This window comes from Paramacrobiotus metropolitanus, unplaced genomic scaffold (assembly GCF_019649055.1).
Source record: "Paramacrobiotus metropolitanus isolate TYO unplaced genomic scaffold, Prichtersi_v1.0 Parri_scaffold0000006, whole genome shotgun sequence".
NCBI classification, from domain to species: Eukaryota; Metazoa; Tardigrada; class Eutardigrada; order Parachela; family Macrobiotidae; genus Paramacrobiotus; species Paramacrobiotus metropolitanus.
In genome coordinates, this window is record NW_026570226.1 from 2,325,317 (window position 1) to 2,352,597 (window position 27,281).

Below are 27,281 nucleotides of genomic sequence, written 5' to 3' on the forward strand. Positions count from 1 at the left end.
CTGATGGTGAGTACGCCGCTTCTTCTTGGACTTGGTTGAGGCCAAGGAGTCGGATTCGGTGGGACGAGGGCCGTAACGATCCGGTGGGACGTTATGTTGTCTGTACCGCTGCTGGGCCTCGGGCTCGTCAACAGTTTGCTCGAGCCATCCTTCGTTTAACATCTTCCTTACGACGTATCTGACGTCCTCGCAGATAGGGTACAACCCGCTAGGGCGGCCCTGGTTCGGCACATATGCTATCCCATCGATGAGTTGTGGATGGTGCGAGATGACGTTCAGATCGTATCGGCCCAGGAGCTGGTTGGCTATTTCGCCTCGTGTGAGGCCTAATGGGTGCTGAGTGGTGGTCAGCACTGTGAGGACGGCGTTACGCCATTCCCAGTAGCCTTGAGGAGCCTTATCCACTTTTTCCGGTGGGAATGTGTAGAAAATCTGCGTGTTAGGCAGATGGGTCCGTAGTATAGCTCCTTCATTGTAGGCCATCTGTATGTACTTCATCACTTTGGACTTGGACAGCGGTGGGCCATTCCATTTCTTGATGAGTTGGAAGGCCAAGCCCCCTGTAGCAAGGGTTGTACCCGTTTGGGACAACGCCTTTAGGGCCGCCTTAATGTATGCCCATCGCTTGTCAGAATTGGAGATCCTTGGCTTTTTTGAAGGGTCTCCGCCAGGCCATTTCCTGGCCACCTTTGGTGTTGGTGGCGAGACGTAATCAATCCGCGGTATGGCCGGGCACGGGTCAGGTAAAGTCCATGGAATCTCGCCATCATCTGATTCTGGTGAGGTCGAGTCGCGCATCCTTTCCCGTTCGGGCGATGCAGCGCTTCCACTTGGCTCAGCGTTGTCTACGCTGGCCGGACTTTCTTGGCTAGCGCCTTCCGCGCTGTCGTGTTCCTGGTTGGCACTTTCTGCGCCACCCTGGTCTTCCATGTCCTGGTCACCGCTAGGTGGCTGGTTCTCGTCACCGGGTGGTATTTCCATGTCATGGTCCGGTGGGAGGTCCATGGTAAGTTTACCAGGGCTTTGGTCATCATCGTCGTCAGAGTCGGACTTTTGGGACTCCATGGTTTGGTCCTGGTCCGGCTCTTCTTGTTCGTCATCCTCTGAGTCCTCTGGTTGTGAGTCCTCAGAGTCCGAGTCGCTTGGCTGCGGTGAGGGATCTTTTTTCCCTCTTTTCTTTGTGGCCGTGGCCTTTCGGCTCTTTGTGGATGTGACCGATAAGGCTGGCGAAGGAGGTCTGGACCGGCCAGCTGCGTTAGGCAGTGACACAGTGTCCCTGGGCACAGGCCGAATTCCGGCTGCGCGCATCTCGTCTTCCGCTTCTTGGCGTGCAGCCAGCTCTCGTCTTGTGACGGATGGTCGAGGAGGCTTCTCTACCGGCAACTTCTTTGGACCAGGCAGTTTGGCCACTTGGGAGATCAAGTATGCCTCCTTGGCTCTGCCGGTCAACTTGTCCTTCGGCGGTCCAGCCGCTTTCTTTCTGTCCGGATCCCATTTTGTGCCCACGTCGTGTGACACATACAGAGACCGTTGGGTCTTCTGTGGGATGAACCCGGGAATTGTGAAGCGGATCGGCTCTGCCCGGTAGGCGTTGGTCGTTTCTAAAGTTCCGTCCTTAACCAACGCTAACAACTCGTCAAGGATAATCTTTTCCAATTTCTCCTGGTCCGCCTCTCCTTTGTAGTAGAGAGCGTTAATGGTCCTGACTATGTCGACCAAGTTGGAGCCTCTTGGGTTGTGCAGGTAAGCGATGGTCCTGCATATCTGGTGAAAGGCGTAATCCCGGCTACGGGAAAGCCCTGCTGGCCGATGAGGCACGTGAAGCTCCATCATGCTGGTCCAGTCACGGTGCGTGCGGACCAGAAGTCCCATGTCCAGGATGAGAGTTACTACACGCCGCATGAAGGGTGCCGTTAGTACACGGTCCGCTGGCGGTAGCCCTCTGAATTCTTCTCCATGTGCCATTCTGGCTCGGAGAACTCGGACGAGACATTGGTACATGTCTCTTCCTGTTGTGCGTCTCATGATCCTGGCCGCTGCCACCCATTGGCGCACATATGGACCCGTTGGGATCTCAATGTGCGTGGCCTCCGGTCCAGGGTCCGGGAGCTCAGCTTCGTCGTCCGCCGGCGCGGGGAGCATTGTTTCCTCCGAAGGCGGTTCACCTTCGGGAACTGGCTCGAATTCCTCTTCTTGCCATGGACGATATTGTGGTGGCTCTTGTGACTTGTCCATACTGTCCGATAGGACTTGGACGTCTTCATCGCCTGACAGCCGTTTTTCGAGCTGGGCGATCTTGGCCTCTTGACTTTTCTTGTCTTTGGCCGCTTGTTTCTTCTGGCGGTTCCGTTCGGCCTCTGGGTTCGATGTTGGCCGAGATGTGGCCGCCTGACTCCCACTCGGTTGAGGGGAGTTTGGACGAGTGGCCGGTTTGGCCCTCGATTGTGGGGAAGTTGGACGAGAGGCCGGTTTGGCCCTCTCTGGATTTTTGGCTTTTCTCGGCTGCTTACTCCGTTGGGAGTTAGCTGAGTGAATCACACCCAGGCCGAGTGCGAAATTCTCCATTGTCCCTGTTGCAGGGAAAGTAACTGGACGGCCAAAAGGTATATCGTCGATGCTGGCTGGCATGTTCGTCAAGTTTATCGGAGCAGCGGCCGTTGGCCCTGTTCCGGACTGACTTTGGCCTGCCGATTCTTGTGCCGACGAAGTGGCCTTCGGTTGCTCCTCCGGTTGGGCTGGTTCTGGCTGTGGTGCTGTGGCCACAGGTCCAGACGGAGAAGTGTCCATTGGCTCTGAAGCCGCTGGTGGTTGTGCCTGCGTCTTTGACGGTACCACAGTTGGTGGCGCACTTGACGACAGGGTTTCAGCCATTCTAAAGTCTTCCTCCGGTGGGGGGAAGGCTTTCTGGTTGCGACGGCGCCGGTAATCGTCTATCATCCGTAGGACCAGGGATCGGAGCATTTCGGTTATCATCTCGTATTCTTCCATACGATTCTGCTCCTTGGCCTCCTGTCTCTTTGCGAGCAGGAACGGATATTGCCGTCGTTCATTATGGTCAGCATGAATCAATAAGTGTCTCTGCTCGATAGGAGTGAGAGCACTCATGGGCATCAAGGCCGCGTCGGCTTCCATTTCTTGGGCCGAGACAGCCGGAGTTATCCGCACCGTCATTCTGGCCGATTGTGCGACCACTGGTGCAGGAGTCCTAACCGTGACCGTTACTGGTTCAAGTGTTGAATCTGCAGACACCGTAGGTGCTGCGATTCGTTCCACAGTAATGGTCATCGTTGGCTCTGGAGGAGGTGTTGTATCCATCCTCTCTTTGGTTGGAGACTTGCCTGGCCGGCTCGGTGTGAACCTGGCAGGCGCCGGTTCGATAGCCGGCATGCTGGGCATTCGCGCCGGAGTTGATGTGGCGCGTCCAGGAGAAGTCCGTTTTGATGGAGATCGGCTTTGGCGCGGCGATTCCTTCGTTGAAGGTGGCCGGACCTGGCTGGTCTCATATAGCGCCCTTTGGACGTTTTCGTCCAAGTCTTCCTCGATCTCCGACTCCTCGCTGGAGGAGACGCCCCAGAAGGCCGCTGGCAGTTGAGGACGTTCGTCCTCGCTTTCTGCCTCTTCCGGTGGAAGTTCGTCTTCCACTGGCTGGCCTGGTCGTGGGCGGGGTTCAACTGTCCATGCCCTTGGGTTAATGTGAGGGCCACGGATGTAGATGGCATGCTCGATGATTTCGCTAGGCAACTTGCGTTGGCGAAGGGCCTGGCTTTTACTTCGCATGGCCATCAGTTTTCTGATGAGGATTGTACGTCCTTGGACCATCTGTTGACAGCCGCGGTTGATGCGGTCAATCTCTCGGTCCGTTAGTGTAGGATCGCCGGCGCGTAGTCGCTGGCGCATATCTTCCTCAGTCAGATTTAAGCGTAGATCAAGTTCTATGATCTCGCTTACAAGCCGGTTGTGCGGGTCATCCCATGACTCCGTTTGAGTTAATCGGATGCGATGCCTCGTTGGAGGTTCGTCCCGCAATGGCTGTGTCGTTCCTGACGGAATCTTTGGTGCTTCCGGTGGGGAGAGCACGTGTCCCTTGCCAGGAAAGTTCTTCGGCGGCGACTTCTTCTTCTTGGCCGGTAGGCCACGAAGTATCAAAGTCGGTGGTTCCGCTTTCTTCGGTTTAAGTATGGACCGACCTGGCCTGGTAGGGCCAGAAGTGTCTGAGTCCCTTACTGGGTCACTCAACGCTGGTGGAGTGGACCTGGGTGGTCGGTTCAACTCCAAGTTCTCCCTTGGTCCTCGCCAAGGTGGGAGTGACCGCTGTGAAGGAGGCTCTTCCGCTTCCGGAGGAGTCCTCTTCTTCTTCTCGAATCTAGGCGACCGTGGGCCACTTGTTGTGGCAGGAGTGGCCGGTTCTGGCCGTCCTCCTGTCGATTTCCTAGGCGTTGGCCGGACAACGAGGGTGCCACTTGATGTGTCGCCTTCAATTGGCTTCGGTGTAGGCTGTGATGACGCCGTTGGCGCATCTACAACCATTGGACTTGTAGGTTCACCAGCCGGTTGGACTGGTGTTGGCTCCGTTTCGACCGGCTTCTCCGGCGAAAGATCGAAGGTTTTATCCAGCAGGCTCACGTCCATTTCGACGTCCTGCGGTGGAACTTCTTTGCTGCTGTCCGCTATGGCAGGTCCAGCAGTGTCCACGGATTGGCTTGATGTTGGACCAGGCACCGTTAGGGCCTGGGCCAACTCAGCTGGAATTGGCTGTCCAACTGATGTTGAGGCGGCCGGTTCATATGTCAGGGCCAAGGGTGTTGACGCAGACACCGGTGATGGTCGCCATTCGTTTACTGGATCGAAGTTACTGGGGCGTGCCGTCGTTGACGGGCCAGGTCGTTGGACCTTCCAGTAATCTTCGATGAATTCTCGGATCCATCTTGTGGTGTGGTCCAAAACAGTTAACGATTGACCGGTAGGCATCGTACTGTTCGGAGTAAGATCCCTGAGCAGAGCCAACCGTTGGGTAAGGCTCTGTTGCTGTCCTGTCAGCCTGACCGCTTCTGGGTCGAACGGGCTGAGTTCTTGGATCCGGTTGGTTATGCGGCGTTCGACATCTCCAGCATCGCTGATAAGGTGCCGAATGCTCAGTGCTTGGACAACCGTCATTTGCATGGGCCCAGTGTCAGCTTCGCGTAACCGTTGGTTCGCTGCTGCCTGTTCATCATCCCATTGCTGACGTAAAGTCCGAGGGGCCGGTCGATTGTCGTCGTCCGGCTGGTTTAGTAGCGGGAAGTCGTCCGCGTAGGCCGTTCTGCCTCGCGTAACGTTGCCCCTCATAATTAGTTCCAGGCGTTCCGCTATGGCTGGTGGCGGCGCCAGTGAAGTTGGCCTCGGGTGGACCTGTCGTTCTGGCGCGACCAGGTGATCAGGCGGAGCTGTAAGTCCTGGTACGGGGGTTGGGTCTGGCATGTCGAACCACTCAATGTCGCTGTCGGTTTCTGTGTCCGACGCGCTGGCTGGTCGACTTAGTGCTGGTCCGGCTGCAAATCGTTCAGCCGAGATCCGCATAATTCTCGAGACTCTCATCCTCAATTCTTCCGCCGGTTGGCGTGTTGAGGACCGTGTCGGCGTGAGAAGTCCGGTTTGTCCGACGCGTGTTGGCTGCCCCGGTCGGGGTTTGGGTAACACGCGCCTAAGTGCTTCGTCGATCAGGCCAAGCTGGTATTGCCGGTTACGGAAATCGCGCAATGATGGTGCGTCGTTGGCCGTATCCAACGGCTTATCCATAAACCGCAGCATGGCCCGTCGAATCCTGGTTATGTATTCCAGGACGCGTTGGAATTCCAGGTCCAACGCGACTTTTCTCCGTAAAGTGGCAATATCCACTCCCTTCAGGCTACTGATAACCTTACGGATTTCCTCTTCGAGGCGTTCCGCGGCGTGGAGTTCACGCTCCAAGGGAGGTATGTCTGGGTAAGCCCTTAAGTCATACGGAGAAGATGCTGGTTCTCGCGGTTCCAATCCAGTGGCCGTCAGCATTGCCTCGTCGGTAGACGTAGGCTGGGCCACTGGTGGCGCGGAAGATTCCCCTGTCGTAGCGGTAACTACGACTGTTGGGTTCAATGGTGGAGGTGGTGCTGATGGTGCTGGTGGCGGACGTGTTGGTGCTGCGGATCCTTCGGTCCTCAGCTGTCTTTCCGTCCGATACTGTTCCAGCTGGTCTCTCAGCCTGCGAGATGCCGCCAACAGTGCCTGACCAGTTTGGTCATGCAAAGGAAATATCTCGTTTTGAGCTTGGCGGGTCGCTATTTCCTCACTAAGTTCATGAGCGAGGCGCCGGAACTCGTCTTGATCGAGAATGATGCGCTGAGCCTTCTCACGGTAGTCAGGGCTGCGGCTGTCCAATTCTCGAATCATGGCCTCCAATTCTTGGATGGCGTTCTCTACTTCCTTCAGATTGTCCTGAAGTTGGTAGAGTGGAGTCCGGCCGTCGGCCAGAGGTTCTGTGGGGGATTCAATCCGCAATGGTGGGGTAGTTGGGTCCCATTGGACGTCCCCTTCGTCTTCCGGCTCTGGCGAAGACACAGATTCTGTCGGTGGGACAGTCTGGTCACGCCTTATCACACACACTGGGTTCAGTGGTGGTTGTGCTGCCGGTGCCGGTTCAGTTAGGCCAAGTTGGGCCGCTAATTCCGGTGGAACGTCTTCTGGCCGGTTGTAAATGGTGAGCCGTCCATTTACAAATACCCGTAGTGGGTAATCACTTGGCTCGTTGAGCTGTGATGTGCTTGGCTGGGTTTCCGGCGGCGCTGGGGTTTGGTACGCTTCCGGTCCCGCTCGTGGAGGCTCAATGGATGAGTCAGACGGCGCCTGGCCCGTTGGGTCAGGTTGTGCCGCTGAAGGTGGGCTATACGGCGGTTGGCCGTATGCTCCATATCCGCCATAAGGCGGTGGATATCCATAAGGTGTAGGCGGATACATCCATGGTGGTGGGTATCGCCACTGATTCGGATCCGGCTGCGGCTGGTTTGAAGGTCCAGGCGCAGGGTATGGTGGATATCCATAGTAAGGGTTATGGTATGGAGGCGGAGTGTACTGTGGCCGCGGTCCAGTATGGACCGGCGTAGTCGTGACCGTTGGCCCGACTGCCGCAGTGGTGAAAACTGGCTGACTCGCCGAAGTGGTCGGTAGGCCACCATACCGAATTGGCTGATGTGAGCCGGTACGGCCGTGAGGATAGCGTCGGACCGTTTGGCCCGACGTAGAGCTTGGCTGGCTGCCAGCTACTGCTGCATTCACCAGGAGTCCAGTCACGTCAGAGAATGTCCCTGGCGGCCAAAGTTGTGGCGGTATGGCTCGAGGTGGCAGAGGCTGTGACCGCGGTAGCGGTGTGTCGGCCCGTGAACTGGGGCCGACTGACATAGTTGCCAGCTGCTCGGCGGTTAGGTTGGCCCTAATATTAGGTACCTGTACACTCGGAGGCCGGTTAGACGACCGAGTGGAAGATCCGCCCGACCGGGATTCCGGTCGTGAGTATGGATGTGTGCGGTTACTGCGGTCGGAGTCATCAGAGCGATCAGTGCGTCGGCGTCCGTCCATCGTTGAATGGGGCGCTGTCACGAGACGAATCACGCGGTGTTAGACTTCTACCTACTATGTTAGTTCGAAGTACGGCTAGCTAATTCTTAAGCTACCATGTCATCAGACCAGCTTAGGCTACTTTTAGGCTACTGGTCTTTTAGATTTAGGTTAGTTAATTTTAGGTTAGTTAATTTCGGTAGCAGATCACGGAGACGATTTTAGGTTAGTTAGACTAATTTTAAGTCTACCATGTCAGATATTATTTTAGAACGTCATTCTGTCCAGCCTTATCAACCGCCTTGTCCAGTACATCCGGTGGGACTGTACTGGACTTGTCCGATACGTCCGGTAGGACCGTATTGGACTTCTGCTTTTTGCCCTTTGAGACTTTCTCTGATTTTTCCCGTCCTGTGGTTATGCGGGTGAGCAAGTCTTTTTCCGCCTCATCTTCAGCAACTACGTCCTCTTCCAGGACTTGCTGGGCCGTAAGGGTTGCCTTAGGCTTCTTGGGCGTCTTTGGTTTCTTGGGCTTTTCCTTGGGCGCCGGAGCCACCTTTGGCCCTTCGGTCGCCGCTGGCTTGTCCGTAGCGGATGTTCCTTTTTCTGGTTCCGCCGGGGCCAAAGTCGGGTCAATAGCGGCCAATGGCTGGTTTTGGAGTTTTTGAAGCGCCGGTGTCTCGAAATCCGGTTTGGCCTTTCGAGGTCGGCCTGGGCCACGCTTTACTGGTGGCTCTGGGTCTGATGTCTTTGAGTCAGGTGGGCCATAGCCAGGGATTCGCAAAGTCTTTTGTTGCTCCGCCACAAGTTTCTTGGACGGGCCCTTTCCGGGCTTCTGCTTTTTCAGCAGCGTCTCAAGTTTGCTCTGGGCATGTGGGAGCTCTGCATCTTGTCCTGGCTCTGCCTTGTTATTGCACCTTTCCGACTCTGTGGGTTCAGGTTCTGCGTCGCCGCTCTTCTTCTTGGATGAGCGTGTTATTCTGCGACTCGGGCCGTCCGGGTTAAGGTACGGCTTAAGGCGATCGACACATACAGTGTGTTCTACACCGGTGTCCCGCTCTCGGATCCAGTAAGTGTTCGGCTTAGGTATGCCGATGATGGTGTAGACGCCTTCGAACTTGTTTAGATTGGTCGGGTCGTCCACCATGTTCTTTAGGGTGACCAAGTCCCGTTTCTTGAACTCGGCCTGCGACTTCTTTTTGTTGTAGATGGCCGCATCCCTTAGGAACCCTTCTTCGATCCGCGTTTTGGCAATTTCATGCGCCCGGTTCAGGCGCTGCTGCATCCTCTTGACGTAACGTTCGTTAGTCGTAAAAGTTTCTGGGACGTTGGTCCCAGCGAGGACGTCTTGCGGTATCGTCATTTCTCGTCCAAACAGCATGTGGTATGGCGAGAATCCAGTGGTTGCGTGGACGGCACGGTTCATGCCCGAGATCACGTACGGTAGGGCCCGGTGCCAACGATGTTCGTCGCCGGCGCCGCCAAAGTTTCGGATTCCGTCCCAGATGGTTTGCATCTGGCGTTCGACTTGGCCTTGGCCCTCCGGATGATAAGCGGATCCGAAGGTCTGCTCAATGCCGAAGATTTTCGCCACTTTGGCGAAAGATTTTGCCGTGAAATGCGTGCCCCGGTCGGAGTGCATTGTATGTGGCATGCCGTACTTTAGTACGACTTCTTCGACAAAGAACTTCTCAAATTCCTTGGCCGAGTTTGTCTTGGTCGGCCGAGCTATGGTGAACTTCGTCATTTGATCGACCACCACAGCAATGTACCGGTATTTCTTTGTTTGTGTTACCGGTAGAGGTCCTTTGAAGTCGGCGAAGACGCGGTACCATGGCGCAACAGCTTCAGTCGGCTGCAGCATACCGTAGGTAGCTCGCCGCGGTACTTTGCCGAAAATGCACGTCTGACATCGGTCGATGTAGTCGTGTATGTCGCAGCTCATGCGGTCCCAGTAGTACCGGAGTTTGGCTGCTTCAATGGTCTTGCGGTATCCAAAATGGTTCCCTGTTTTCCGTCATGGAGGGACTGGATAATGTTTTTCCGCATGAACAGAGGGACAACGAACCTCCTTTCGAGTTTCGCATTGATGTCGGTGAGTCGGTAGAGCACACCTTTGTCCATCTGGTAATGTTCAGGTAGTTTGGACCTCTTGTCCAGTTCGCTTTGATGTTCCAACTCATAGATTTTCTTGGCCAGAGTTGGATCACGGTGTTGCATCCGTCGCAGTTCTTGCGCGGTGCGGTCCGTGACTTTTTCTGGACACGGTGGGACTTCGGGCTCTGGCTCTCCCGGTGCGGGCGCCGGTACATTGATGACCCGTATGTCCGCCGTGCTGAATTGATCCCAATCTGTAATTGCGTTGCAATCGGGAAGGAGAGAGCTTATCCCATTCGGTTGCGGGGTCCTCGTCCGTGACTTGCAGCCTGCGCACCTTTATGATGCGTGCTGGGATCTCGTCCTTATAATCCTCGAAGTTTAGGGACTTGGTCCAACTCTTCATGTGGGCCTTTGTCGTCGTCCCGTTCGAGTGGCCATCTGGACAATGCGTCAGCATTGTCACAGAATGTGCCTGGCTTGTACTCAATGGTGATGTCCCTTCCTGTAAGGCGAGGGCCCATCGAGTAAGACGAGGATTGATGCCGGGCCGGTTAGACTCGCATCTGAGCAGATTGGTTAGGGCTCTGTGGTCCGTCCTTACGGTAAATGGTCCGTGGTCGATGTAGTGTTTGAATTTTTGGACGGCCCACACTACGGCTAAGCATTCCCATTCGGTTACGCCGTAGTTCTTCTCAGCTCCATGTAGGACGCGGCTTGCGTAGGCAATTGGCCTCGAGTCCTGGCTGAGTATGGCTCCGATGCCAGCGCCACTTGCATCACATTCGATGGTGGTCTGTTTGGTCGCATCGAATTTGGCCAATATTGGGGCTTCCGTTAGGGCCTTTTGATTTCGTTGAACTCAGCGGTGTGGGCGTCGGTCCAGTCGTTTTCACTGAACTTTCCTTCCGCAGGAGTTCATACATCTTGGAAGTCTTCTGGGCGTAGCCCAGAATAAACTTCTCCGGTAGTAGTTAGCGAGTCCAAGGAACGAGCGAAGTTGACGCTCGGTCTTGGGCGGTAGTTTCTCGGCGATGGCCGCTACCTTCTCGGGGTCAGTATGGACACCGTCCTTGCTAAGGATGTGTCCGAGGAATTGGAGTTTTTCCATTCCAAATTCGCATTTCGACGGTTTTATTGTGAATCCGGCGTCTCTGAGGCAGAGGAGCGTGTTTCTGAACGCCTTCCTGAATTCCTCAAATGTCTTGCCGAAGAATATCACGTCGTCGATGTATGCGAAGGCGCCGCCTTGTTTGCGTGCTGGCGCCATAATCTTGTCCATTGTCATTTGGAATGTGGCTGGCCCGTTGCAGACGCCAAACGGCATTCGTTTGAACCGGAACATCCCTTCTGGAGTCACGAAGGTAGTGTAGTCCATTGACGCTGGATCCATAGGTATTTGCCAGAATCCGGACTGACAATCTACCTTGCCGTAATAGGCGTTGCCTGCACATTGATCCAGAAGTTCGTCTGGATTGGGCAATGGGTAGTTGTTCTTCTTGGTCACCGAGTTCAGCTTTATGTAATTTATGCAGAACCGGGTGCCCATGGTCCCGTCGCCGTTTTTCTTCGAGGCGAGGACCACTGGGAAACTCCACGCTGCCATGGACGGTTCAATCACGCCTTGGTCCAACATTTCTTGGACATGCTTATTGATGAACTCTCGTCCCTTCCAACTCGTTCGGGTTGGGTTCATTTTAATTGGTGCAGCGTCGCCGACTTCTATGACGTGGGTCACTCCTTTAACGTCGCCGTAAGGCTTTTTGGACGTCGGGAATATGGCCCGGAGTTCCCATAAGTCCTGACGGAGTAGAGCGGTCTGCTCTTCGGTCAGGTGATCGCCGAAGTGTGCATTAGCGATGTGAGCGCGGATTTCGCGTTCCACTTCAGGATCTTCCTCTCCGGTTTGGAGGGAATTGATCTTGGCATAATCTTCATCCGAGATTTCCTCGTATGGTTCCACTTGGCCCATGTTAACTCCTTTCCGGAGTATATGGGGCTCTTTGGAGTAGTTTGACACCAATATGGTGAAACTGTTGCCATTATGCTGGACTGGTCCGTCGAGCATGGCCAGACTCCGTTTGGTGTCTTGGCTTCCGAGGTACATAAGTTTCTGTCTCGGATCGACAGGATAATCAATGCTGACTTGGACCGGGGTAATGGACTCCGGTGGGAGTTCCACTTTTACAGTTGCCCGGACCATAGCATGGTCGTTAATGGTGCGGTACCGATTTGGATTGTTCCCCGCCGCTTTTGGCCATGGTAAGGCGTCGGCGTTGGGAATTGACCAATCTACGCCGTCCTCCTTGATGTCTGGCTCATATATGTCGCTATAGTACATATGGCCAACTTTTGCACCTTTGCGGAGGATTTGGTCGCGTCGGGACTTATTTTGGACCTGAATCCACGCGTGTTCGCTGTTTCGAGTTTGGACCTCTGCTTCGATCGGTATGACCAAGCGGTGTGGTCGTCTCAGCGATTTAAAGTGGATTGGCCGTCCCGGGTCCATAGTCCGATAGGACCGGACCTTAATCCAGCAGGTTGAGTAAGCTGGTAAGGTGTACCGCTGATGAACGAAAACGACTTCTTTCTCCTCCTTTAAAACGTCGGTTGGACGTTCGGTCCGCAATTTGCGGATTACCGGTGCTTCGGCTCGGAGTTGAAGAATTTCTGTGTCCTCTTCGTCATCACTTGACTCCTCCGATGATTGGTTATCGGAGTCCGTGTCCGGTGAGTCGCTTGAGCTTTGGACGTCCGAATCGGTAGACTCGGGTTTGTCGTCCTGCCCAGGTTTTGGCTTGCCGTTGTCTTCGTTAGAGGTTGGCGCGCCGCCGGCCACTGTTGGTGCCGGTTCGGTTGTGAGATCCTTTGGTTGGATCTCTGGCGTTCCGGTTGCGATTTCCTGCTTCTCAGGTTCGTCCAGTTCCGCCGAAGTGGTTGGACGGCTCCCGTTAGGGAGTGGCGAGGCTGGTCGGCCTTTTGCCCAACGTTGAGTCGAACGGGTTTGTATGGCCCGTATTACCGCTTCAACGCCGTCTCCACATAGAGGACAAGTCAATTGGACTTCCTCTGATGAAGGGTCCTGCTCGTTCTGGCTGGTGTCCCTTCGATGGCCTCCCTGTTCTGGGTGTGGGCCATCATTGAAGCGCACTTTTGTCGCTATATGCGGTGCAGCTTCCGGCAATGGTTCCGGTATGGTCCTAACGTTAGTCAGGCTCAGGTCGTACTTTGGCCATATGCTGACGGTTAAGCCAGGGTGTTGGGCCACTTGTCTTCGAAGTTTTATGATGTCATCGAAGAGATCCGTGCACATCTTTTGAAGGGCTTTCGGCATTTCCATGTGGTACTCCTGTATTCCCACACTAGGGCTAGACGTTCGTCCTCCCATAATGCTCCTTCTTGAACCAAATCGTCCAATTCTTGGGCGAATGGTCCGTATTGTTCGGCAATTTGCGGCCACGTTAGTGGTTCGCCTTTTGTCTTCAAGCCAGCTCTCTTCTAGAGCAAGGAGTTGGTTAACGCGGTATTCCAGGAAATTTCTTACTCCTGTGAACCAAGTTTTATAGCGCTGGACCAGGTTCTCCTTAATTTCTCTGTCAGGCACCGGCCGTTGGCCCGGTGCCTCTGGTATCGGGATAGTCTTTACTATCCCGTGATTTGGCTTGAGTATGCCTGCACGGAATTGGGTCATATAACGCTCGATTGCGTTATGGACGCGCAGCTCCCATATGAGGCTTTCAATGGTGTCCAGGCATTCCCAGCAGGTAGAAGGAGAACCTTTCGGGTGATCAAGCCGATTAACTCTCACTTCATCATCGGGTCCCGGTGCCTCTGGTATCGGGATAGACTTTACCGCGTCCCAAACGATTTCTTCGTTTGGCTTAAGAATGAAGGTGAACTTGGAGTGGAGATAGTCACAGCCAAGTAGTACGTGCACGTCCGTTAACGTCGGTTGGACGAAGAACGTGTGGTGGCTCTTGTATCCCTGCAGTGTCACCGGTACGGTGCAGCAGTGGGAGACCACGAAGGCGGTTTGTCCGCCAACACCAAGGATTTTGGTGTTCCGTCCTAATGGCTCTGTTTTGATGCCATTGGCGGTGCAGAATTGCTGGCTGATGAGGGATGTCTCCGCTCCAGTGTCCAGCATAGCGAGCGTGTGGACTGGTCCAATTTGGACTTTGTGTGTCCATGCTCTGACGGTCTTCGGTTTGCGATTTTCGTCAAGGCCAACTGTCACTTCCCGCATCACCGGTACAATGGGGATTAGCGACACTGGTCCTGGATCGTCAGGAGCGTACTGGGGTGATAAAGGCTCCTGCTGGACAGACTCTTCCTGTGGTGATGTTTCCGCAACCCGTAGGGTCGGAAAACATACTTTTGGTGTTAAGGAAGGTCCGTGAGCTGTTTATGGTTCGCACCGTTGGTGTGGTGCCGAGGGTTGTCCACCGATCTGGGGCCAGCAGGTACGGGGACTTGACGCCTCAAGAGGTTCGGTTGTCCAATCTTTTAGGGATCCGACCTCGCTGTCCGTATCTTGTACGGACCATCCTTCCGTGCGCTGTCGGAGGATGTGTCTGACGCCGATTGTGGGTACGTCATGTTCGTGGTGCGACGTCTCGCTTTGCCACGTGTTCGGTTGGCCTTAGGGTTGAGGCTCCGAGTTTTGGGGATCGGTTGGCCTTAGGGTTAGTTGAGGCTCCGAAAATCGACTTGGTCGCCTGCAGTGCGACTGTCGGCCTGGCATCAATTTTAGAGCCAGGTGGCTCAAACGCTGGTTTGCCGCTGAGCCTGGATCCACTGGTGGGCTGTTGAGCCATAGGGGTTAATTTGGGATCCATGTAGGGATTAGTTAAGTACGGATTAGTAATGGTTATGTCCGGCGGTTTCGGTTCCGGTCTTAGGTCGGGTGAGTTGCCGATACTCCCCGACCTTAGGCGTTTCCCGCGGTTGGGCTGACCCGGCTAAGACCGCCGCCGCCATTGCCATTGGCTTCACCAGCTGGTCCGGTATGGGTGGTAGCGCTGCCCTTTCGTTGGCTGGCGTCTGGTATCCCTGTTTTGGACCGTTCTGCCGGTTGCCGCCACCTGACCCACTTCCTGAGCCGGTGGATTGCCTTCGGCTGCCATTCCCCCCACTACCACGTGGTGGTCTGGGTTGTTTGGGTGGCACTAAGCCGAGGCGGTTAGGATTGGCTGACCCGGTAGGGTAGCCTTTCTGATAGCGATTTCGCCAATCCAAATACCATTTCCGGTTTGGATTTTCGCCATATGGCCTGTTTGCGTAGCCACAGCCCTCGGTTGGGTGGTTTCCCCATAGGCAGTGGTTGCAGGTGATAATACCGTCTTTGGCCCATCGTTCGAACATGCGCTCGACTCTGTCGATATACATGTCTTCTTGTCTGCGGGCCTCTTCGGGGCTCAGAGTCTGGCGTTGGCCGCTCTGGCCTCCTGGGCTTCGGTTTTGTCCTCCAGGGCTGTTGCCGCTTTGGTTTCCACTAAAGCTGGCGTTTTGGCCCTTGGAGAACTTGCCCTTTGGTCCTCCGCCGCTATTGCCCTGGCCGTAGCTATAGTTGCCCTGGTTCCGGGCCTGGCCATAGCCGCCACTACCGCCGTTGGGCGGTGTAGACCACGTTGTGGGGAGGCTAAGTTCAAGGCCGCGATGGCGGCGTATGTTGCCTCTATTTGGGCTTGTGTAGCCTGCGGGGGATAAAGTGCCGGTTGTTGCGGTACGACTTGGGCTTGTGGCGTTTGTATGGCCGTTCGGATGGTTGGGTATCCGCGGCCCGCCTTCCTTCGTACTCCGGCTTTCCCATTGTGTATTGCCGGACGTAGTCCCGAATTCTGCCGGTGACTTCGGTATCCGGATGTCCAGAGCGCGGCGCAGTTCTGGCTCTTTGACGTTCTCCCTCAGGAAGTGGAGGGTCATTGTGTCGTCCAAGCCAGCGCGCGTCTGGAGAGTCAGCATGGCGTCATAGTACTGCTCAGGGTTTCGGTCAGGTGCTGGTAGTACCGGTGTGTGATTTCTCCCATGGCAGTGGCCTGCTGATTATCGTCGCCATATCGGTGGCCATGTTCTTTCCGGATTGGTTTGTTCTACTGGAGAGCCGTCTCCTTTCACCATTGTTTTGTTGCCATCGAATTTTGGCAACTCGGTGCGGACTTGAGCTCTCGCGTTGGCTTTTCCCATCTCTTGGGCCATTTCTTTGATTTGCTCTCTGGTTGAGAGAGCTGGGCTGGCCGGTGGTGATGGGGCAGGTGTTGGCTGCTGTGGTATCAGCGGCACCTGCTGAGGTTGGGACCACATTGGTTGGCCCGGTACGATCTGGATGGCTCCGTTGGACGCCATCCATCCGTATGTTCCATTCGGGAGCTGGACCAACATGGGCGCATTTTGGCCCTGGCCTGGTTGGGCAGCTGGTCCTGGTGGCATGGCCGCTGTTGGCGGTATGCCTGGTGGTTGGGGCACGTTTTGGCCCGTGGGCGTGGTTTGGCCCATCTGTGGCTGAGCTTGGCCCGTTGGGGCTGCCGCCGAGATAGGAGGGCCAAATAGGCTTAGTTGGCCTACTAGTGGTGGTTGCACCGTTGGTGTACCACTTTGGCCTCCTATCTGTCCTTGCGTGACTGATGGCCCGAACATAAGGCTCGGCTGGCTGGTCCTGGTTGGATCCATGCTGCTAATGAGCCTGGCCGGTTGTGGACTGAAGTTAAAGTCCATGTTCGGGAATATCGACGGGTACAAGGACGGGTACGATGGCTTTGATCCGAAATAGCTGGGTGTTGCCTGGCTCGGGTCAAAGCCTAGCCCGCTTGACGTAGACGGATAAGTCTGCGTTGCGGGCGTCACTATTGTCGTTGGACCAATAGTGGCAGTTGTGGTGACCGGGACTGGTGGTGGCGGCAGTGTTACTGTCGCCGTTGATGTTCCGCGGTCCACCGGGCTGGGAGGCGTAGGTATGGTTGGCCCCTTTGGGGGATCTCCAACCAGTGGTCCTTCCACAGCCATGTTCACATGGTAATGCTGCTGATACACTGGCTCTCGGTAGAAGCGTTGGCCTTGCCGCAGAGCCTCGTCGACTTTTTCTTGTCGGCGTTGTGTATCCGAGTCCGGAAAGGTATGGTAGGACGGTGGTTCAGCGGACAACTCGGAGTTGATGTCTGCGAGGTGTGATTTCTCCGCGTCTAAGCAGGCGTTTTCCGTGCTTAGCCTTTCCAGTTCCTCGTTCATTTCGGTTACGTTGTGGCCGCCTGGTAGTCTTTGACCAGGCCGGCGTTATTGGCCTCAAGGTGATGATCCGGTCATGTTGGCCCTGGATCACCTGTCTGGCTTGGTTGAAGGCCTGCTCCAATTGGACAAAGTTTTGATGTCCAATGGCGCTATTTTGCTCAAGTTGGACCCGAATAGTTGCTTCGGTGTTGAGCTGGCTCTGGAGGGCAACGATCTGTTGCTGGAGTTGCACGTTCTGTGCCTCCTTCTGCTGAACCGTTTGGCTCATCAGTCCTCCTTGTTGGATAGTCTTCATGAGATTCTGGTGGCTCTCATAAAGAAGATTGTAGCCGTTCCGCAGGCGGTTGATTTCGTCCTGCAGGTTGGCCATGTCTTCGGTGAGACGCTCGTTTTCTCTGTAGGCGGTCCGCCTCAGAGTCGGTGTCGTCAATGGTGGTCCGGGCCGCAGCCAAGTCATCCTTGGCTTTGGCCAGCTCAGTCCTCGTAGAGGTGAGCAGGGCTTCAAGGCCCGCCACAGCCATTTCTAGGCTGTGGATTGTCCTGTTGAGCTGGTCTCGCTCAGCGTTTGGACATGGTGACAACTTGAGCTGGGTTAGCTCACGTTGGGTCTGGGCCAGTATGGCCGAGACGCGTTTGGCCTCTGCGTCCGATTGGACCGCAAAGTTTTTGTGCCTGCAGATCTCGTCCTGCATCCAACGTTCGGATAGCAGGGAAGCTTCTGCAATGTCCGCCAGCTGTTTGGTCAGGTCCCTTACTGTGGTCCGAAGTTGGTCGACTTCGTCGATTTCGTCGGGCCGGGTTGCCTGGATCAGCTTCGGCGGGGTGACGCTGGCGCGGGTTGTGTCCCAGGAAGGCCGGTTTAGGTCCATCCTGGCTGTGGCACTGCTAAGTTGTGCCAGGTCCACAATTGGCTCTTCGTCCGGTTTGGACGGGCCAGACGCGCCGATGACGTCATTGGTTGGCGATGGCGTTGCAGGGGTTGAGCCATCAACTTCAAACATGATGGGCGACTGACTCACGGGCTGTTGGCCCTGGTCATGTGCCTTTGGACCAGCCTTTTTGGCTTGGCCCTTTGCCTTGCGTCCACCTTTGGTCACCGTTGGTGCCTCAGGTTGGATCTGGTCCGAGCCCGGTAGGGTTGGACGTGCTGTCAGATCCTGGACGTCAAGGTTGGACCGGGCCAAGTTGTTTGGCCCTGGTCCATCATGGCGTGTCTTATCCTCACTTGTGGCCGCCGTTGGCGCCTCAAGTTGGACTTGGCCCGGACCAGGTATGGCCGGTTGTTGTGCCAAGTCCCGAGGGACACTGTTGGCCTGGGCCGTCCTATCGGCGCCAGGTTGACTATCCAGAGGCTGGTTGGCCTCGGACAGTTCGTCGGATGCCTCCTGGAATGTGTCGTCCCGGGTGGCGTCCAGACTTTCGTCGCTGGTTTCCAGGTCAGCCGGCAGGATTTGTTTGTCCCGCCTGGCTTTGGCCTCGACCGAACTCGTTGAGCCGGCCGAGTTTGGCTCGTCTGGTTCAGAACCGCTCTGTTTGGCCCTGCGGAAACCGTATGTTCCCGGTGGGTCGCGTGTAGCGTAGTTCTTCCCCAGTTGCTTTTTGTATTCGTTGGGTTGGCGCCTGTCCATTGGACTGAGCAATCTCCGTTGGAGTTGCTCATGGCTGGTGTATGGCATCACCTTGGCCAAGGCGCTTTCGGTTTGGCCCATGGTAGTGGGACTTGAGAGTTTCTTTGGTCTTGGTCCGGACCGGAACGGTGGGTTGGCTGTCGCTGGTTGGTGCTGGTCAGGTGTGCTAGAGCTTAGGATCAGCGTTAGCTCCCTATGGCCCTAGTTTACGTTACTGACCAGTGTGACGTCACGTACGAAATGGTCTTGCAAAAAGCTCTACGTCACGAGTAGCGTGCCGTGAGCAAAATTCAAAAAACAATATGACTCACTACGAGTCTTATAGCACGGGGAAGTTTCCCACGTGTTCTGATTGGTCAGAATTTTATGGAAAATAACCACGCTGACGTCACGCGACTTTTCGCAAAATTTTCCGGCTGGACAAAATGGCGGTTGTTTTTCGCCGATAATTCGGTAAAAATCAAGGAAAATTTTCTCGAGAGTTCTGTTTTATTTTTCTTATACAGAATTTCACGAGGAATCCAAAAATGCTAATTTCAAGCAAATCGGATGAACGGTTGAAAAGTTATGAAGGTTTTAGTTAGGTTCTACGCAGAAACCTCGAAATTTCAAAAGTTCCACGGAAACCTACGACGCCACAGCAGGTCTTACCGGTCGGTGATCGTTCCAAACTGCTGCTCCGTCGTTCCCCTTCACCCTTTTCTACCGTAAGGGCCGCAGCGCACCCGATAGGGCGTAATGGTGTAACAGGACCGTACCGAGCGCAGTTTTTGCGCCGGGAGCCAAAGCTGCGGGAGGCCTACTTTTAGGCGCTGACCCGTATCAACGCAACCCGGTAGGGCGCTTAGTTGGACAACTGGGACGTACCGAACGCAGTTTTTGCGCCGGGAGCCAAAGCTGCGGGGGACCTACTTTTAGGCGCCGACCCGTATGAATAATCCGTCGCGCTGCAGACTTCCAGTGAAGTCTGTATGATGCAGGAGATGATGGTCGCGGGTTTGCTGGCCTACTTATAGGCAATCAGCGTAGTTCGACCGTGTTGCCTTCACTGGGGATCAGAGGTCTCGTCGGAAAGAAAACCGAACGATGCTGCTACCATGTCAGATCAGACACAGAAGCAGGAAGAAATGGGGCAAATACAGCCTTTATTGTGATAACAATAAAGCAACAACACACAAAAACCAACAGAAAACCCAATGCGGGAAAAGCTGGAAAAAGTGCCTGCAGTGCGCTGGTGAGGAATCGTGATTAATGATTCCGCGTGCTGCGGGTATGCAACAGCTGATGCGGCAAAGCATGGAATTGCCCGTAGGCGCAGGGCTCCACCCCCAAGAGTGCAGAGAAATGCGCTGATTGGTCAGCGTAGACAAAGTATACGCTGAGTAAGCAGCGTAATAGCGCGGCACGAATGGAGTAGCCATGTGCGGGCGGGCGACAGAGCAAAGCCGCGAGAGGTGTCTACCGCCTCGAGTGAGCGGTCTCTGACATACCATTGAAAAAAATCCAAAAATTAAACTGAAAAAAATGCTCAAATAAAATAATGCTGTTTACAAACTGAACTGACTGATATTATACAGTAAGTAATTCAATTAAAAGAAACAAATAAATTAGAAAATGGAATGAATAAAAAAGTGAGTGTTTCTTCTCAACCGTGGAGTGATCAGTGTGGTTTGTAAATTTGTCCATATACATCTGCTTCTTTTAATTTGACTCTATATATTTGGATTTGCCTATGTGTAAGCTGCTTCTGTGGACATGACACCGAGCATCGCCACGAATCCGTCCACCTACGCTTTGGAAGAAGCGGGCAAACCTATCGTCAGCCATCTGCGCGACTGGTACGGGACCGTGGCTGCCGTTATCGAGATATTGGAAGAGAAATTCAAGAAAACCGGCGACACTGGCGAAGGCAACGCGGAAACGGATAGCGGTCAAACCTCCGCGGTGTTCGCCCCAGAAATCGCTGTTTTCACTGGCGATCGAAGAAAACCCGCCGTCTGATACCGCTGCCGGTGACGACTGTCCGCGCGGGGTGAGTGGCTCAAGCGTTGAAGCTGTGGAGCAGCACGACACAGTGGTGGTCGTGGCTGGTGAAAAGGCCGCGGAACCGAGCTGAGTCGTCGGGAAATCTTGCCACACTGCTAGCTGATAGAGGAGAGAAACGAGCGCTCGGGGAAGCGGAGACAGCGGAAGGGGCGCGTCCCAGGAAAATGGCAGCTAGCGGTACGTCGAACAGCGACAATGACGTTAATCCATCGGAAGCGCACAGCAGAAGTCGGGATATCTGGTGCGAAGAGGGCGTGTAGCGCAACAGGGACGGCAGTGAGCGCTACCGCGGCTCGGTGCGGGAACTGGTTGAGGAGCCGCCGCCCACAATGGCAGTCTTCACCGACTACGTCCTCGACCTGCGCACTGCGCGCCCCCTGAATAATTGCAGCGGGTATTGCAGGGGTGTGGTATACAGTGATCGCGCCACTTGTCTTCCTTTACAGCCTTTTTCTTTCTTGTTTTTTGTCTTGATCTGTTCCATGAATTCATTCCCTTTCAGTTGTGCTGCTCACAATGTAGGCAATAAATTAACTGCAAATTCATTTGCGGAGTTGTGGTATCTTGTGAATTCTTGCTGTCATACTTTTGTACATTGTTGCTGACGTCCTAGCAATTTCCTGGTGTACTTACCTCGTGTTGTACTTGTTCCTGATAATTATTATTCAGTCGTTCTGCTGAAAAGCCAGCGTCATGTTGTATTATTAAAGTTACTAATTATTATGCGTACTTATACTCGTACATACTTCACAGGAGTGTTTTTAACGAATTAATCGAATGCCGGTACCATAAATGAGAGAAAATTCCATGTACAGGGTAGATTAGGAGTGCGCGACAGCGAAAGTTCCCGTGTATGTACCCGAATTCGGTACCATGTACCAGGCCAAATCCCTTAATTCACTTAATAATTTGGGTTATGCGGTTACAGAATACTAGTAATCGTCCTCATTTGTTGCCGGTATCATGTTGCTGAACTACCGATTCCCATCCTTGCGCTATTCAATAAATGCCAAGGGTCTTGCTTTCCTTTCAATTGCTTTTCTAGTTAGATTTGTATTAGTTTTGGCTGTACAGGAAAAAGTGAAAATTTATCACTGCAACACAGTCAACAAGTACTGCAATACAGTGTTGCAAAGTCTACTCTACACATACAACTCATCTGGCTGAGAATTTATTCATCTTCATTTCTGAATTTTTGTCGACTCCACACACAGTGACACTTTTTGCATTGCTTTATGACATTTTATAGCCAATGGATTTGTATACGTAGGCATGAAATCCGTTTGCGCGCGCAAAATCCGGTTCGGGAGTTATTAGTGAAATACAATTCCAAAAGTTTAAACGCACGGAGGTGTACCAAAAGTCTCATTACGAACCGATGCTCTTCAAATTTTTCACGAAAACGCACATTACTATGGAGATCGTTTTGGAACCGAACCAGCGTTCTACCATTTTTTCAAATTTTAAATTAATTTTTAAACTTTTTTAAATTCATTTTAAAATTTCAAAAACATGCTGGAAAGCTGGTTCGGTACCAAAACGATCTTCATAGTATTGTGCGCTTTCGTGAAAAATTTGAAGAGCATCGGTTCATAATGAAACTTTTGGTACACCTCTGTGCGTTTAATTTTTGGAATTTTATTTTATTAATAAATCCCGAACCGAATGTTGCGCGCGCAAACGGATTTCATGCCTACGTATACAAATCCTTTGGCTATAAAATGTCATAAAGCAATGCAAAAAAATGTTTAGGAGTGCGCGACAGCGAAAGTTCCCGTGTATGTACCCGAATTCGGTACCATGTACCAGGCCAAATCCCTTAAGTTACAGTACCTTATATAATGGGCTACGCGACAAGTCGTCGAGGGGCATGTGGTTTCACGGATATTTCGTCTAAGGGCAACTCGTTTTTGTGACAGATAGTCATATGACTGTTCGTTCGTTCGACTGGTCCTTTCCTTAAATAATTTTCGGACTCTGCAAAACTCGCGCGACCAGATGTCACACAACAAAAAAGCGGCTGCAAAACGAGAAAACAAATTAGCCGCTGCGACGAGGGATGGATCAAGTTGTTTCGTACAAACTGTACAAACAAGTTCTATGGCAAGCACGAATAACCGTGTATTATCGGTTATCACAGTGCTGTGAATCGGTAATCGGTCAGCTGTGAATCGGTAACATTTACGTTGAGCATATTATGTGTTGGTCTTAAGTAATAAAGTCAGAAAGGCGGGCGCTAAATTAACACCGCTAATTAAACACGCAAAGAACAAACGGTTAGCCGGCGCTGTGTTTGCTTGGCAAACCACGAATAATATCGTTTGTTTTCAGTTAGTATGTCCTCAAAAGAAACAATCTTCTTTTAGTTTACCTACATGGTACCGAATTCGGGTCACCTATCTGTTCGCGCGCACTTTATGTACTTCTATTAGTTTAGTTTCACTTTAGTATTAAGTACCTATATAGATATTACTTCGCCAAATGGCTTAACTCGCTGACATAGATAATTCACTAATGCAAACTTTTTCTTGAACCTTTGAACATGTACCATACACTGCAAATTGATGCCCACAGGCTCACGTGATCCATATGCATCTTATGCAATGTAGTGATATACCAAACGCCTCATTAAGTACACTAACAATTGTACGTTACAGTTTACAAGCACTTTCGTGCAGTTACGAGAGCTTGATTCTTAATTTAGCAGGATGACAGCTTGAAACAGTACCGGGCGGTTGTAACCTACACCGCGATACTTGCATTCCATAGACTGCAAGCGGCTACTACAAATACATACAGGTGTTGTTAAGTGTCGATTACATAATTATTGGCCATGCTGAGAGCATGCATTAAAATGCGATACCACGCAATCAGAGACCAAAATCGAAAAAGGTAAGTACCGGCAGTTTGCGAACACTTTCCAACGCAGTTGCGGTGAATTGCCTGGAGCAGTAGCCCAAAAGAACAATGATTAACGGCACAAACAAAACAGACATAAATGGAACTGCAACGCCGTGACTGTTATGCCCTGACTGTTTTCCCCATTTTCAACCTGAATGGAAAACTGAGAACAAACATCCGGTTGTTGTTGTTGTGCTAATTATTCGATCAATCCGTGTTAAATTGTCTTGCCAGCTTTTGCAACGGCAGTTTTTATTATTTCTCGATTTTCCTCTAAAGTTGGATTCATGTTCTGTTTGTGGGTGTTGGGGTTCACTTCGCTGCTTGCTGTAATGGTAAGAAAAGCATAAACTTGGCCAGTTTCGCCGTTTCGTAATATAACAGGCATCGAACGTACGCCTCCATTCAACGTGCAAGTAAGGAAATCAGGTGTGCTTAGCTGCGTTTTACTGTAATACATAGGTGGAAGGGTATGAAACATCTGCCACCATGCCGGTAAAACACTACCTGGTGCCTGGTCATTTTAAACGGACACCAGGGTTAGAAAACGAATTTGTGAGCGACTACTACTGGTCCGAGGTCATAATACCTCATGGGACAGATTTTCGAGTGACCTGCCCACGAGAGAATTTCAATGCCCCGCCAACGGGATGGGATTTAGAAGCGGGGCCGAATGCGGGCAATATGGTAGGAATTATGGGTGGACGATACAGTTCCAACTTTGAGACATACGGCACGCCAGGATGCCCAGATACCTTAACAAGAGATTTGAGGCGACAGTGCTGGATGCATCAAGCTTGCACTATCTCCGCTCAAGATCCTTCCACGGACCCTTTCTGCTCCAAGCGACCACTACGGCTTCGTTACCGGTGTCTTAACGGTATATTATCTCAATGCTCACAAATTTCTTCTCGTGTTTGCAGAAGAACAGACTGCAGACATAAAATAGGACAGTAAACATTTCATATCGTGTACAGTAGCTGTAGGTAGAATCACAGATATATCCCGACTGAAGATTTTAGCGGTTTTACTGTAATAAAAAGGTTACTGTATTAAAAAGACAACTTTAAGAAATTCAACGATATAATGAACAATTCATATTTGTTGAGTTTTCGCGAAATTAAAACACAGTTTGAGAACTCGTCCCGCATAGTGGCATCAGAATTGTCAAGCCGGCAATGGGGCCGGCTACCGCCGACGCCTTTACGCTAAACTGGGTCCGGAAACTGTTACGTAATTTTGAGGAAATACAGCATGTGCAAACTGTTGTGATTTTTGTAGAGGGAAAGGCAGTACTTGTCACAACCATTATCGAATAACCTAGCCGGAAGGAACATGGCTTCTTATCAGCTATCCAGACCATGTGACTGTGTTTACCTGCTCCCGCTAGAATCTGCTCGCGCTAGTCCCTGTGGTTACACATGGCATGGTATCTCAGGTCGTCGTATTCAGCCAAAAGTAAAGATGCAGGATGCTTACCATTATTTGTGCTTATGTATTTTATTATTCGATCTGGCTTGATTTTACTGATGCCTAATTGACGGACTAATAACTCATGCAAGACTCTTAAGCTAAGTTTGTTGTGTTCCCTACCCAGCTGCCCTTGACAACTTCTGACGGAATGAACGAATATCAACAGACCGCTCCGGAAAGTTCTAGGTGTGAAGTAGTTCGCCGATACGCCGTTAAAGGTTGCGTATAAAGTTTCAGATAAAAGGAAGTTTCGAAAGTCGTGTTGCAAGCTTCACTCGCGCGGTGACGCTGATCATGACGAAAGGGTGTGTTCTTCGCAAGAATTACATATGAGTGAAGCTGGTGTGTGAGAATTCGAAAACTTGAGTACCCGTATCTGCCTATCTGAAATCACTTTGCAGTGCTTTATTTACGCTCGGTTAACAAGAAAATGAGATAAGATGCAATGATTGATAAGTTTCGTGACGTGAGAGCGTAGTCATCATGCACAGAACAAGCGGCTCCTTCGTCCATTCAACGCGTCTTGTGAACAGTTTTGCGAGTGCCTGTGTTTCGATTTGGATGATTACCACGCATCGGTATCGCGCACTTCCATTTATGCCTTATTTAGCTATTTCACATGGAAGCGTGGTTATTATTTGTTTATGAAACCATTCAACGAAGACTGTTGTATCGGTCTGAGGAGATAATTCAATCTCGTGGCATATTAGTACAGCATACAGTCTATGTAGATACTTGAAGTACTCGTATACGACATTATGATCCAGACTGTTGGACCAACAGAGCATTTGTCTTTCTACAAAATCGTGGTAATTGGAGATTCCAACGTCGGGAAGAATGCTCTCCTTGCTCGATTTGTTGATGAGGAATATGATTACCGGCAATTCCAAGTTACGATAGGTACTAGTACAGCAACTGCCGAAAGCGGAACAGAAAAATCCCACCACCGATCAGACTTTGTGATATCTATATAATAAAAATTATTTCTTTAGGAATAGAACTGAAATGGGCAGTCGTTGACCATGGAGGCGAAAAGATCAAACTGGAATTCTGGTCTGTCCCATCAATTATTTCTAATGAATCTTTAATTAATGTTAGAACACACTTGGATGTTTCCACATTCTAAATACTCGCACTATACAATCTTGCGTTCCGTTCTCTCGTAAATACGAACTCTCCGCGTTGTTCGACGTGACCAGACTTGTCCAAATTGGATAACCGATAATTACTGTAGTTATACAGCTTATACACAAGAATCCAAGACCTCAAAACATTATAATTCTCGTGATTTTTTTATGTAAGGCAGAATGTGCGGATATAATCTGCCAGTGTGCAGAATGAGAAAACATCGAAGTATGTCTTTTGCGCTTTACCGGTCAGCGTCAAAGCAAAAGTGCGAAACCGGGCAAACGTCTCAGCAACTTTGGCAGTGAACTTTAATGAATCAGTAAATACCGTTTTTGCTTCAGGGGTCCTGCAGGAACACATCGTGATCCCAATACCGTGGCACAATGTTGTCCTGGTGCTGACGGAGTAGTACTTGTGTACGACATTACAGACCGCCAGTCTTTTGAGAATATCGGTGTCTGGCTAAAGGACATCCAGAAAGTAAGAAGACATCTACTGACAAAATTATTTTACACTCAGCGATCGTTGATCAAAACTTTGTAACACATGATAGGACCTTCCCGAAAACGCCGAGCGGATGTTAGTGACCATGTTACTGGGAAATAAGTGTGATATGGAGGAGAAACGCATTATCAGCCAAAAAGATGGGGAAGGACGGGCCCGTCAGTTGGGGTGCCGGTTTAAGGAAGTCAGCGCGAAACACCACATCAATGTAAAGGCGGCGCTGGACGAGTTGGTTGCTGCTATATTAGAGCGTCGGAAGGGACGTACCGGCTCTTCCACATGTCAGAGATGCAGTGTCTCATAGCGATTCATGTGCAAAGAATCCTAATGGCTTCCCGACCAAAGATTTCAAAAGGTCCGGTTCGAAACCCATTCAGCAATTCCGCAACGAAGATATCTATTAGCAGGAAAAGTGCATTTCCTGCTGCAGTGGCAGCAAACGGCGCGCAATAAAATCATTGAACGTTTCCTGACGGTTGTTTTTCAGTCTTATTAGGTTACTTTTTTGTCTTTCATTTGGTCATAAAATAATTATTTGAAGGTTATTGCAGCAGTGCACAGTAACGACTAACGACCCTGTTCGAATTATAAATAAACGGAAAGACTTTTTGAGGTTTTCGACGGTGAAAATATTTTCCCGTCACACAACTACAGTATACTTATTTTTCTTGTCCGAAACTTATGTAGCCGTACTGATTTCAATATTGCGGATCA

At 51.9% G+C, this 27,281-nt stretch overlaps 2 protein-coding genes across 2 annotated transcripts; both read left to right on the forward strand.

The window, feature by feature from the left end:
• The first annotated feature begins 23,597 nt into the window (after window positions 1–23,597).
• On the forward strand, window positions 23,598–25,182 carry LOC129581820 (uncharacterized). The gene is made up of 3 exons (XM_055473075.1): window positions 23,598–23,797; window positions 23,925–24,342; window positions 24,744–25,182. The coding sequence occupies exons 1-3, from the start codon at window positions 23,750–23,752 to the stop codon at window positions 24,779–24,781; spliced, it is 504 nt and encodes a 167-aa protein (XP_055329050.1). The 5' UTR covers window positions 23,598–23,749; the 3' UTR covers window positions 24,782–25,182.
• Window positions 25,183–25,474: 292 nt separating this feature from the next.
• LOC129581819 (ras-related protein Rab-10-like) lies at window positions 25,475–27,180 on the forward strand. Its single transcript, XM_055473074.1, has 4 exons — window positions 25,475–25,835; window positions 25,928–25,988; window positions 26,405–26,543; window positions 26,617–27,180. Exons 1-4 carry the CDS (start codon window positions 25,694–25,696, stop codon window positions 26,869–26,871), a joined length of 597 nt encoding a protein of 198 aa, XP_055329049.1. The 5' UTR covers window positions 25,475–25,693; the 3' UTR covers window positions 26,872–27,180.
• Window positions 27,181–27,281: the final 101 nt, after the last annotated feature.

Excerpts from the sequence above, each read along its gene's own strand:
- LOC129581820 (XM_055473075.1), top strand. The coding sequence starts at position 23,750 with ATGTTCTGTTTGTGGGTGTTGGGGTTCACTTCGCTGCTTGCTGTAATG. Across the intron at positions 23,798-23,924 it reads CTTCGCTGCTTGCTGTAATG|GTGGAAGGGTATGAAACATC; the intron begins GTAAGAAAAGCA and ends TGTAATACATAG. Across the intron at positions 24,343-24,743 it reads TCGTTACCGGTGTCTTAACG|AGGGAAAGGCAGTACTTGTC; the intron begins GTATATTATCTC and ends TGATTTTTGTAG.
- LOC129581819 (XM_055473074.1), top strand. The coding sequence starts at position 25,694 with ATGATCCAGACTGTTGGACCAACAGAGCATTTGTCTTTCTACAAAATC. Across the intron at positions 25,836-25,927 it reads GCAATTCCAAGTTACGATAG|GAATAGAACTGAAATGGGCA; the intron begins GTACTAGTACAG and ends TTATTTCTTTAG. Across the intron at positions 26,544-26,616 it reads GGCTAAAGGACATCCAGAAA|GACCTTCCCGAAAACGCCGA; the intron begins GTAAGAAGACAT and ends AACACATGATAG.